The sequence below is a fragment of the Micromys minutus genome, assembly GCF_963924665.1.
Source record: "Micromys minutus genome assembly, chromosome: 21".
In the NCBI taxonomy this organism is placed as follows: Eukaryota; Metazoa; Chordata; class Mammalia; order Rodentia; family Muridae; genus Micromys; species Micromys minutus.
In genome coordinates this window covers 5,869,926-5,883,555 of record NC_137956.1, presented here as the reverse complement: position 1 = coordinate 5,883,555, position 13,630 = coordinate 5,869,926, and the positions used below count along the sequence as shown (strand labels likewise).

General features: G+C 42.3%; 1 protein-coding gene across 2 annotated transcripts in view; it reads left to right on the top strand.

Moving 5' to 3' along the window:
* The first annotated feature begins 9,460 nt into the window (after positions 1-9,460).
* TCF12 (transcription factor 12) overlaps positions 9,461-13,630 on the top strand; it is a 241,240-nt gene continuing 237,070 nt past the window's right edge. For both annotated transcript variants that reach the window (XM_080934437.1, XM_080934436.1), the window contains exons 1-3: positions 9,461-9,681; positions 10,354-10,450; positions 11,420-11,492. In XM_080934437.1, the coding sequence (XP_080790563.1) occupies positions 10,376-10,450; positions 11,420-11,492 (148 nt within the window). In that variant the 5' untranslated portion in view covers positions 9,461-9,681; positions 10,354-10,375. The remainder of the gene's footprint in view (positions 9,682-10,353; positions 10,451-11,419; positions 11,493-13,630) is intronic.

The following is a 13,630-nucleotide window of genomic DNA, read 5'->3' as shown; positions in this document are numbered from 1 at the left end:
TCCCCTTCTGGCTTCCTATTGGCAGTGTCTTGAATATTTTAAATAAATCCTTTTCTGAAAGATAATACATATTAAATTTACAGAATTAGACTATAGACTTGTAAGTAAAGGAAAGGATGGCCGTCATTTCTGGCTTGTGTCTTAAGACTATTAAAATTTCATTTTCTTCCTAAGGAAAGGATTTGCTCAGTGGTTAAGAGCACTGACTACTCTTCCAGATGACGGGACTTAGATTCTCAGCACCCACATGTCAGTTTACAGTGTATAATTCCAGTTCCAGGGATTCCATACCCTCTTCCAGCTTCTAAGAGCACTGCACACATGTGCCACATAGACATACATGCTACATAGACATACATGCACGAAAAAAAAACTATATACGTAAAAGTAAATTTAAAAAAATGTTGCTACCTATGCAGAGGAATTTTAGAAAAGGTGGTCTGCAATTCTCTGGAAGAGAAATAGATTACATAGCATATCATCATATTAGAAATATCACACCCAAATGGCTGGAGAGATGGCTCAGTGGTTAAAGGCACTTGCTGCTTTTGTAGAGGACCCAGGTTTGGTTCCCAGCACTCACCTTGGTTGTCTCACAAACACCTGTAACAAGTCCAACTCCAGTGGAACTCCTCCGGCTTCTGTGGGCACTGGCACGTGTACATACCCACACATATAATTAAGAAATAAGTACATAAAAGGAACATCATGTTAAAAATTATAGAAAACTTCTAGAAAACACAAACCAATTACATCTACTTAGAGGATAGTTTAATTTGCTTTAATGTTTAATTTAGCCATTTAATTATTCAAACAGCCAAATAGGACATTTGGGGTTGTTTTAGGAATCACATTCATTTTAAAACTTTATGTGTAGTTAGTTAGAAGTTACATCTCATACACTTCAGCATCTTTTCACCGAGCCTTAACACATTCTCTTGGCTGATGATGACATGTCCAGGGACTTTAAGAGAGATTTCAGTTCCAAGAAATAGACTATCCTTAGGGGACAGTAAGCATAAGGGATTAAACATGTGTACCTTTAAGCCTCCCCACGTACCAAAGACTTTATAACATACCCATTATCACTATTTAATGTATTATTTGCAAGTGACATCCTAGGTAGGCGAAGGATGTATTTCCTTTTTACAGGCTGGAATTTAGTTCTTAGCACTCATGTCAGGCAGTTCAAAACCACCTATAACTCCAGCTTCAGGGAGATCTGATGCCTCTGGCCTTTACAAGGGTCTTCATTTTCACACACACATCCACACACATGTACAGAATCTAAGAATCTTTCAATATACAAACATGGGTATAGTTTACAATGTAAAATCTGCTAGTTCTCAATCTTTAACCATTTTAGAAACATTCATGTATGTCTATCATTGACATTGATCATTCTGTTTTGTATTCATTCATTCATTCATTCATTCATTCATGTTATTAGGTGTAGGGCTAGGAATTCAATCTAGGGCCTTGTACATGTAGTAAGTGCTATTATCCTAAGCTATGCCCCCATCATATGTCTTAAAATATTCTATCTTAAGGTTTGTTTTAATTTGTATGTATATGTGTGTGTGTCAGGTAGGTATATGTGGATGTGCACGTGGGTGCCTGAAAAAAAGCATTTGATCCCTTGGAGCTGGAGTCAGACTGCTCTGAGGTTCTCCATGTGGGTGCTGTGAGCTGAACTCTGCTCCTGTGAGAGCAACTGCTGTGTCATTGCTCTAGCTTCTTAAAAATCTTCTAATTGTTAGCAAATTTCCCATTTTACTTTTGTGTCTTTGGTGGCTAAATATGCAAATTAGCAATTTTAAGCTTTTCTTTTTATGAATAGTCTGACATGTGCTTTGTCATTTGAAACGTCTGTCTACTGCTTGTAAATTTTTGTATCTGTTTAATTAAGAGAATAACCACGAATCCCAGACCCCTTTAAGCATATCGAGCGAGTCAGTTTTAAGAATACTGCAGTGCAGACAACTGCTCTTACTGGAGTATAAGGCCTCCTCCCCAGCCCCAGGGTCTTCTGTCTCACCTATTAGCTCATGCTGATCAGCCCAGTATTTCAAACAGTTCTTCTCTTTCTCTGTGTGCCTATCTATAAATCAGTTCAGTTCTACAGATGGAGCTAAAAGGAACACAGTTGATTATTGATGGGCCAGTAGCTTTCTTGTGCTCTGTCCTTTGGGGACCAATACTCTGAGATGGTCAGCAAGAGAAGACTGATGTGTGGTGAAGAGACCCCTGTTTCTCTGAGAGAAGTTAACAGATCCTTTGGGGATATGTGTATGATTTTGATTTCTCATTAGCATTGCGAGCACCAATGAAGTGTGACTGACAGTTACATAAGTCAATACAAGAGCACTTTGGGAGAACCAAGTTGCAGATTTTTTTTTTTTTTTTTTTTTTTTTTTTTTGTCTTATAGATTAGGCTTCCATTCTTTCAGAACTCACTGGGAAAGCAAATCAGAATGCTTTTGATTCAAGAATTGAATACAGTAAAGCTATGTTTCTAGGGAAACCATTGTGGTTAGAGGGAAACATAATGTTAAGTTTATTGATCAAATGAAACATAACTGCAGAAATGAAAGTATACCCTAGACCTGGTCAGTGTTTCATTTTCGCTGTATCTGTATGTAGTTCATGTTTTATCTAAAGACAAAGTGCAACTTTCGGGGCTCACAAAGCAAAGGACATTTAATACCACGAAGCAATCTTTATGAAATGTTAGGAAATATCAAGATGGACCACCAGACAAATAGAAATAAGGGGGAGAGAGAGTTCCTGCGAGCAACAAGCCAGTCCCATCTGCTATCCGGGGTTTTTATCCTCAACATCCGAGCAAGTCTGTCTTTCAGTCAGAAAGACATCTAAGGCCTGGAGAGATGGGGAGTCACTGTTTACCATCAAACACAAGAAGGTATATTTGAACCCTAGCATCCACGTAGCCAGGTGTGGTGGTGTATTTCTGCAGTCCCCACACTGGGGAGGCAGAAGCAGACAGATTCCTGGAGTCCACTGCCCGGCCAGCCTAGGAGAGTGAAGGAGCCCCAGATTTGGGTGAGAGATGCCATTGTAGAGGAGGTGCATTATAAGTAAGGAACGGCAACCAAGGCTGGTCCCTGGCCTCCATACATGCATACACAAACAGGCCTATGCACTCACTTGAATGTGCATGTACACCCACAAAATGATAGCAACAAAATAAAACAGAACCTTTATTCTAAAAAGACATGTAAATATTCTGTGGTATTTTTAAAAATCATAGTCTTGAATATAGCTCAAAGGCCTAAGGTAAAATATTGAAAGATTAGAAATCATAAAAAAATTCTGTAAGTGTATAATGCAGATGAAACAGGAAAAATTATAATAAATGTTTGGATTTAGAGTAATTTCACATGTAATTGCACAAAATGTTGGTGTGGTGAAATTAGAAATGCAAGGAATAGTTACAAGAGGAAATATTCCTGAGGAATGTGAGGGCACTTGTTCCCGAACTTCTCTGAAGCTTGGATTATTAAGTGTAATTTAAATCACCCAATTTAACTCAACCAAACTAGTTTAATTGACCGAGGAAAGTGAACCCCAAGAAAGAGTAACTTGCATGGAAAATACAATTTTTATTTAGTTAATAAATAATGCGAAGGGGCTGTTGACATTAGAAAGGATCTATGGTTATTTTTGTTTATTTGCTTGCTTTGAGACAGGGTCTCACAATGTAGCTCTGGCTGTCCTAGAACTCCTTATGTAGACCAGGATCCCTTTAAACTTACAGAGCTCTGCCTGCCTCTGCCTCCTAAGAGCTGCGGTTCAAGGTGTTATCATGCCTGATAAAAGATGGTTATTTTTAAAAAGGATTCTTAATTATCTATATGAGTATTTGGTGTACACACATGCATGCATGTATGTACACACACACACACACACACACACACACACACACACACACACACACACACACGTGCTGGTGCCTGAGGTGACCAGATGTATGGGATCCCATGAGAGCTGCAGTTACAGGAAGTTGTGAACAATCCATGTGGGTGCTGGGAACCAGTCTCTGGTCCTTTGCAAGAATAGTATATGCATATAACTGCTATACCTTCTTCCCAGGCCCCAAGATATATTATTAATATAAAACAAATCAGACTTCCTAGCTGAGGGAGATGGTATGTACATTGCTGGCTTTGTATTTTGGTCATAAATGTTAAACACAAAATTAACATTAATAGAATGATTACATGTAAAACAGCAATGACTTGTGGGGACAAAAAGCATTATGTGATGTCAGCTGTTTGGGGAGCCAATGTATTGCCCTTTGTTTCTAGCAGCAATGGCTCTGGCTTTTAAGTCATTTGAAAATGGCTGATGCAGATACATTTGTATTTCTTGTCTGCACCGCAGGACCTTGTTAAGTTCTTTCACTGGTTGTTTCCATCCACTTAAGGTAAATATGACCTACATGTTTAAATTTATTATTCTTCCTTGTACTCTCAGGCATCCTGATGTAAAGACAGGTTCTCCAGCTCTAGCATGCACCAGAATCACAGGGCGCCCTACCTCAAACTCAGATGGAGCACCACCCACTGAAGTCTAGACTGCATCCTGTATCCCTGCCCTTGCTTAGAATTCTTAATGACATGCTTCTGTGTATGTCTGCCTTTATTCATTGTAGAAGACATTTATTTTTTATCTTGTGTATATGAGTGTTTTGTTTGCCTGTATCTGTGTACCCCTTCTATGCTTGGTTCTCAGTGGAGACCAGAAGAGATCACAGGAGTCTTAGGTGCTCGTGAGCACTCTAACATGGCTCCTGGGGACCAAACTCTGCTCCTCTGGAGACTCCATATTGTATTTTCAATACTCTACTTTCTTCTTTCCCTAAATAACAATTCTGCCTAATTTTGTTTTATGATTGTAACTTTCTTGAACACACACACAGAGACCTAAAAATATACATTCACACACACACACACATGCACCTACATGTGTACACACACATACACCACAGGTGCACAACACACACACACACACACACACACACCACACCAGACCACACATATACATACCTACCACACATGTGCACAACACACGACACACATACACAACATACAAACACACACATACACACAATACACTCCTCTTTTTCCTTGTGCTGTCTGTTTTTACTGTTTTCTGTCACTTTGCTTTGTTTCCTGGCTCCCATGAGAAAGCTTTCCTTCAGAAGTCTGATAATTTTTGGCTGTCTGCTCATATTAAAGAAAACAACCACACATGTTTATGATCATCAGAAACCGAGTAAAAGGATAGAGGACAGCTAATGGTAAGCTTTCCCATCGAGCCTGTTTAGGGCTAGGAGGTGTGCTCAGTGGCAGAGCACTTGCATATGTAAATTTAACCTCCAGTACTGACAAAAAAAGGCAGAGAAAAGTGGGAAATAAAAAGTGTGTTATTGGAGGGCTGGAGAGATGGCTCAGTGGTTAAGATCACTGACTGCTCTTCCAGAGGCCCTGAGTTCAATTCCTAGCAACTACATGGTGGCTCACAACCATCTGTAATGAGATCCAATGCCTGCTTCTGGAGTGTCTGAGGATAGTGACAGTGTACTCACATATAAAATAAATAAATCTTAAAAATAAAGTGTGTTATGGCAAGCTCCGGAACTATATATAGCTCAAGGGTAAACTTTCATAAACATGTATTTGCATGGATGCTCTAAGTAGGGAAGGGAATATGGAGATCAGAACCCAGGTCTTTTGCAAGAAGAGTAAGTGCTCTTAATGGCTGAGCCATCCCTCCTTCCCTAACCATTCACTTTCCAAATTTTCATTCAAACTGAAACGTATGGCTAAGTATAATAAAGTACTTGCTTCATTTTTCTTTTGTGATATTTGAATTTGTTTTGATTTTGATTTGAATGGATGTTTTATGAAATGTCAAAGAACAAACCTAGTGGAAGTAAAAGGCACTGAATATAAAATGGATTTTTAGGGTCCTCAAATCTGGTGCTTTGCCTGGTATGGGGACACAGGCCTGCAATCCTAGTGTTAGGAAGCAGGAGCAAGAGGAATGGGAGTTTTGAAGCCAGCCTGTACTGAATACCCAGGCTCAAAGAGCAAAGCCAAGCAGATAGGTTATGCTTGTTTTTTTCCTTTTTTGATACAGGGTCTTTAGCTCAGGGTGACCTCCTCTAGTCTCAGTTCCCACATATGGGGTTTCTATTGCTGTGAAGAGACAACATGACCAAGGCAGCTCTTATACAGGAAAACATTTAATTGGTGCTGGCTTACAGTTTTAGAGGTTCAGTCCATTATCTTTGTGGTGGGAAGCATGGCAGTGTGCAAGCAGACATGGTACTGGAGAAGGAACTGAGAGTTCTACATTTTGATCTGCAGGCAACAGGAAAGAGACCCCGCAGTGACACACTCTTCCTCCATACCTCCTAATAGCGCCACTCCCTCATAGGCCAAGCACTCAGACAGGAGAGTACGAGGGCCATTCCTATTGAAACCACTGCATCACCCAGCTCACTTTCTTAAATCTGAATATAACATTTGTACAAGGCAATCAAATGGCTTAAATAATAAGTATAGTGATCCTAGTAAGGAGTGGAGAACTATTTTAACTTACTGGCATTCAAAGAGAAGGTACAGTGTTGATGACAAACTCTTAGGAAAGGGGGCTCTTCTGATAGAAAATAATGAGTTTACTGATGGTGATTTGTATAATCCATGTTCCTATAACTTCAACAAGCTCAGTGTTTAGTTGGTCCTTGGTAGGAGTGCCATGAAGTGAAGGTATGACTTCCTAAACTGTTACATAAAATTGTTTCTGTTTGTTCAAGGGGTCAGCTGCTCCCCGCTGAGCAGATCCCTGCTTCTTAGTAATGCTCATTGCAAGCTACAGTAGGACAGCAAAGCTTTGAATCATAATCTTGTTGAGGACAAGGTAGATTTTGGACTTTTGGTTCCAAAAGCACTTAGCGCCTTGCCTTGCCTTGCCTATCTATGTAAGAAATATGTACTAAATATTTTTTCAATGTTTATTTATTTATCTTAACTTATCAGTACTATTAACATGGGATTTTTGTTGCTAGTTTTCTCACATTCTCAATAGTATTCTGGCTCTATCTGGCACACTCAATAAGTAATTTAATAAGTGATGTGAAGTTCAAGTTAAATGTTTTTGTACATTTATGTACTTTGTGCGTGCATGCACGTGCATGAACAACATACTATAGAGTGCATATAGAAGTCTGAGGACAACTTTGGGAGTCTGAATCTCCTTCCATCAAGTAGTTCCTAGGGATAGAAGAACTTGGGTGGTCAAAAAACAAACAAAAACCAACCACAAAACCAAAATCTATATAAACCCCACAAGCAAAAAAACCCACCTCAGGTTATGAAACATACTCAGCCATAAAGCTCCACTTTCCATATTGGGTCTTCCATATTTGTCAGGAATATCATTGGCCATTCATTGATGGGAATATTACTCCTTTATTTAGAAACACACACCACCTGAAGGTATAAAAAATAGTTTCATCCTCTAATTTCAACATTCCAGCTCTCTTTTAAATACAGCCACACATTTAGCAATATATTAACATATTAAGTAACTATAATAGAATGACTTGATATAGTTTAAAACAGAATAAATGCAGGTTACCATTGAGTCTACTGTCCTGAGTGTAATGTTAGGTGCTTGTCAGTCCCAACCCTCAAGGAACTCAATCTAATGACAAAACAATGCACAAAATAAAACTGAATTTCCAGAACAGATACGAAAACCTTCCCCAGTCAGACTTTCAAAGTGAACCCTCTGACGTCCTCTAAAATAGCTTCATGAGCAGTATGATCTGCCTTTTCCTTCACTTGGAAACAGCATACATCCTGCATGGTTCCATGCACCCTGACTGTTGTAATATCTCAATCAGGGTTTCTACCCTGCCTTTGATTATTCAGTTCCCAGAGAAAAGGCACACAACTTTAATACTTATAATAAACCTTTAATGCACTAGATCTGAGCAGTATCTTCCCTCTAAGCTATTATTTCCACTTCCCTATCAATATCCTGAGTTATAACTTGCTATATTCCATCTGGGCTGTCCTTAACTCCAAGTGGCCAACCCTCATGGCCATGTTTTCATGATACCCCTGGTGTGCTCTCTCTACCCTTTCCTCCTGGTTCCTCACTAGGATCCCAAGGCCAAGAACCAAAACTCTGCCTAACTGGTTGATGGTTAAGTCATTGTTGTGCTGGTATGTGTGTCTATGACTGCTGTTTGTCTCAGTCTGTGTTCACCAAATTACAGATAACCAAACCCTATTTATTTAATTGATGCTAGATTTGGCTCAGAACTGTTTAATTTATATTGGAAACACCATCGAAGATCAGATCTCTCTTTGGGAAGGCCTTTTTGTTTTTTGTTTTTTCTCGTCGGAAAAGGGATTGTTAAGATTCTTTTTTAGATGAAATTATTCTACTTTGTTTAGGATGGAAACACATCCCACAAGGTGCCAGACAGAGCATGTATGTATCCAAGTGGGAGCGGATTTGGGGAAGGTAGGTAGGTTACCGTTAGTTCTGGAATTGTCTAAATATAGGTCCCACATCTAAACCCCAATTTCCTTCTCTGGTTGGATAGCTCTGGCTGCAGTAAGCATAGTAATGGCTAATTGAACTGTCTTCTTTATATGAACTTCAGAGGCCATTGGCTTCTTCCAGTCGTCATCCTCAAGAGTTGGCCACTCTCTTCAATTCGCTTCTGTGGATGCTTATCTTTAGTGTTTCTTCTGCTTGGGCCTGGCTGCTCTTTTCTGCGTTCGCCGACCCTCAACACAGTCATAGCCCTAGCTTCCCTTCAAGAAAGCTACTTACTTCCAGGGCCGATTTCCCCCCTTTTTCTGTGGGGCTTCTTCAGGCCAAGTTTGGAACTTGCTCATCAAGGCTTAACTTCCTGGGGCTGTCTCTGGCTACACCAGGGACTGGGCGCAATCCTTTCCGAGAACTTGGTGCAGCAGTGCGGGGATCAGGTGGGACCGCTCGCTCAGGTGAGCGAGCTGATTAGCGCGGTGTGAGGGGCTTCGCGTTTTTCCCAGAGTCCGCCCACCACAGCTGCGGCTCCACAGCCGGCCTCGCCTCCCGCGTCCGGAGTGGCTGAGCTCCGGAATGGCTGCGGGTGGTGAATCCAGATGCTGCCCAGCTGCGTCCCCGTCGCCTCACTTCGGGGTGCAGCGAGCGTGAGGAGACGCCCGCTGCCGGCCGTGGGCTTTGTCCGTCCGCCGCTCCGCCCCGCCCCGTGCCTCCCCGCCCCCTCCGCGGTCCCACTTCCTCGGCGCGGGAGGCGGGAGCGCGCCGGGCAGCGAGGGGTTAAGCTGACGCGCTTGAGGCGCGGAGGGATCCGGAGGCGAGCGGAGCTCGGTGCTGAGGCCGCCTCAGCGGAAAAAAAAATGTCCGCCTGAGGAGACCCACAAGTTCTATCGGGGGGACAGCCAGCCCGCCCCGGGAGCCACGGGCGGGCAAGCCCGAGAGCCGCCCGAGACGCTCGGACTCCAGCGCTCGCGCGGGCCCGAGGCAGCCCAGCCGCCGGCAGCGCGTAGGGAGGGGGAAGCCTGAGCCCGCGCTCCCGGCCAAAGTGAACTTTAATCGGGAAGGTTGGATGCGGAGCCCGGGCGGCAGGTAACCGCGGGCGGCGGGCGGGACGAGCGGAACTCAGGTCCCTTTGTACCGCGCCGAGCCCCGGGGCCGCGTCCAAGTTGCGGCGCGCGGCGGGGCGGAGGCGCGAGCTGCGGGGTCCAGGCCCGGGCAGCGGCGCTTGGCCTGCGCGGCTCTCGGGGCTCGGCGCTCGGGGCCGGGGAGCCGCCGAGCCCGCCTCATTGTTCCGCGAGTCCGGGGCAAGGCGGCCCAAGTGGAAGGAGGAGGCCGGGCGGGAGTTTGCGGTGCGCGGACGCGCGTGGGGCGCTCTCAGCCAACCGGGGGACCCCCGCTGGGGACGTCCGGGCCGCAGACGCGGGCCTGCGAGCGGCGCGCTCCCCGCAACTTGTCAGCTCTATTGTTGCTGAGCGAGTGAGTCACTTGGTCTCCGGGTCGCCGCCGCTCTCTCGCTCCCTCGCTGGGCGCGGGCTCTCTCCGTACTCTGCCCCGGGGGACCCCGAAGCCGAGCCACCTTGGAAACTTGCGGGAGCTACCGAGCCACGCGTGGGTTTCTGCATTCGGAGCGGCGCCGGTCCTTCGGGGATGCGTGGGGGTCTGGCGTGTCGGTCGGCGCCCCCCACCCCGAGCGCTGCCTCGCTCTCCCTCTCACGTCGAGCGCCGGGGTCTCCGCGGCTCAGCTTGTCTTCTCTGCCTTAGGACCTGCTAGAAGTGGCCGAAGATGAATCCCCAGCAGCAGCGCATGGCCGCGATAGGGACCGACAAGGAGCTGAGCGACCTGCTGGACTTCAGTGCGGTATGAGAGCGTTCCTCCGCATCTTGGGGTTCTGCTGAGGGAGCGAGAGAGAAAAGGGGGAAAGCGACATGGCAGCGGCCAACTCCATCTGCTTTTCAGCGCCAGTTCTCAGGGCTGGAGTCCAGCTCCCCCAAGTTGGACACCTGAACTTTGATGTAATGTCTAGACTTGCAGATTTCAAACTTTAATGCCAGAGGGGTCATTTGATTTAACTAGTTTAAAGGAAGAACAATGTAATCGTGAGCTCTGGTTGAGTCACTCCCTTCTGATGGTTATTAGAGATTTTAGACTTTATATGAAAAAATTTTCCCCCCTCCTGAATACTTCTCAGCATTTCCCTCCCCAAGACTTAATGTAGCTGGCGGTACCTGAAAGATGCCAGTTTCAAAAATGCCAGCCCAGCGCTAAAATTCCCAGCCTTCTGAGCTGAATGCTTTAAGTACACAACTGCCGCCTGCATATGTGATATGGAAAATGATTTAAAAATAAAAGGTAAAAGGCACAGAGCCCATTGCCCTTATTTCTTACTAATGGGTTGAATTTCAACGTTAACTGCTCCGAGAAGTCAGGGCCAGTACCTGCTGTATTAGAACTGTTATTATCTTTCCTGTATGTGGTAATTTCATCGGACATGATTCTGATTGCAAGCGCTTATTAAGTAATGTTAATGTAATGAGAATCACTTAGGGCCAAAGTGAAGATCATGGGTAAAAATTTACTGTTTAAACTTAATTATCTTGTAATCTTGCCTGTGGCTGGGTTTTATAGCAAATATCACCAGGTCTTCCAAGCAGAGTTAGTAAATAATATCACTTGTTACTGCCATCCTTGGTCTGAATGTATCTTCCATTTTTATTTCAAATTCCCAATGAAAATTAGGAATCTAATTGGTGACACGTGATGAACTTTCTTTGCAAGGAGTATAGAAGAATTTTAAGAATTAATAGATACATTTGGGTTATTTTGCAGATGTTTTCTCCACCTGTTAATAGTGGGAAAACAAGACCAACGACACTGGGAAGTAGTCAGTTCAGCGGGTCAGGTAAGACGTTGATGAAAATCAGAAGTTTGTATTTCAGTGTTCTGATATAATTTAGTAAAAAAGTATAAAGCATTTTAGTATCTGTCACACCATCTTTTACTGTGTCTGGTTAAAATTATAAACTAAAAGAGCCTCAAACTTGGAGAGTTGTCCTGAAGATTGCTTGGCTGTTTTAAAAAAAAATTTAACATGGGCTTAAAGTTGTTCTGTTTGTGAATGTTAAGGTTGAAAGTCGTCGTGAACATGTTGGATTGTGTCATGACTGTATTTAGAAAAGTGTCCAAAGAAGGAACTATGTGGTTCATGGGTGTTCCTTTTATATATGAAGACATTTAATATAGTTTTAGCTCCTTAGTGTTATTAAAGCCCAGGCTTTGAAATGAACAAAAGTATTATTTAATCTATGTGCATAAAAGGTAGAATTGAGTCAAACAATAATTAGTAAGTTGTATTTATTTTAAAAAATGAATTTTAAACTGTAGAAAATAAGTAATTTTGTGGACATTAGTTTAAAATGTTAATTTTATGTTAAAAATAAATAAAATTCTCGATTTATTTTAAATGATATAGGACCAAATTTTTGTTCTGTAATCAAATTATATTAGGATATTTCTTAAAGGTAGATTTCTAAGCCAGTATTATTAATGTTAAATTTGTTTGCTTTGGATAAACTATGTTTGCCATATTACTGAATATTGTCCCACCTTTCAAAAACCTTAGAATTTAAAAGTAAGAGCAGGGATACAGAAGTTTAATTTCTGTTTCATTTCAACTTATTGTGTCCAAAGAGATGGGGAGAAAGGTAATGAGAGCATCATCCTGAGGAAACCGGCTGTCAGTGTCTGGGCAGAAGCAAGCAGCTCAGCCACTGTGCTCTTGAGTACTGCTGCTCGTTTGCCCTCATAAAAGCCTAGGGGCCGTGAGAGCAGAAAGCCTGGGTGTGAATTTAATCTTACAACCCGTTTAACATTTTACTCTGTTTCTGCTTCATGTTTAAAAAATGTTTCTGTTGAAAATCACACATTAATTTAGCTGAATTCCATTTTTAGGTATGACACTGACACATGTCATTTAGCAAATCAAAGAGGAAAATAAAAAGCCTTTCTGGATTGTTTGTAACCTAAAGGCTAGCAGTTGTGTTCTTGGTTACGAAGATGAAATACTAGTCAGAGTCCAGCTCTTCCTCTGCCTCTTCTCCTTTTGCTGGTAATCACTGGAACATTTCTGCTTTTTGGGATAGAGGAGGAAATTATTTATAAAGAAGTGGCTGTACTCCATATCTCTCCTAGCATTTAGAGGACTTCTTGATTCTTACAACTAAGAGTTTGTTATCATGAACTTTTAGATTTACTTTTCATAAGACATAATAGGTGCCTGGTGTGCTCTGCGAGTCCTGATTGCTGTTTTATACTGTTAGCTTGAAATCAGGTTGTGGAAAACATTTACCTGGGTGTTGATCAGGATAGGAGCATTAGACTTGCTGTGGAGTACAGTTATACTTAGTTTTAGACATTAAGAATGACTTCTGGTAGGAAACTGTCTGGATTGCAGGCATGGCACAAATGTTTGTGATGGAAGTTACACTCATTTCTCTGGATTATGATCTTATTTGGACTTAAGTATCTATATTCTGTGGATATAGCAATATTTAGCTGTGGGGTTTGTCTTATAAAAGAATTATAGTATAAAGCTATGCCTTCAGTAATTAAATGAGATTTAAATTTTGAGATGAGAAAATTGCATGAGGTTATTTTACAGCAAAATATCCAATGGATACAGCCTCTCCATAGCCTTTCTTATTTCAGAGTGAATGTTTAAAAGAAATTGGCACAGTGATGCTTTGTGTGAGCACTATGCGTGTTGTCCAGACATTTGATTAACCTGTGATGGTTTCAAAGGATACTTTAACATACCTGAGTTTCTGTTGCTGTGTAGTACATAGGGTGGGATGATCTCATGGTTCTTGTGAAGAGCTACTTGTAAAGACTGGAGGGTTTTGTCTTTGGAGTAACATGTGGGACTCTTGCCTTTTGCTTGGAGAGAACTGCAGTTTATAATGTGCAGTATTACTATGCTTTTCATTATTTGTCCCTTCAGAGAATGACTTAATTTTGTAGTTGATTATTTTGGAAATGCAA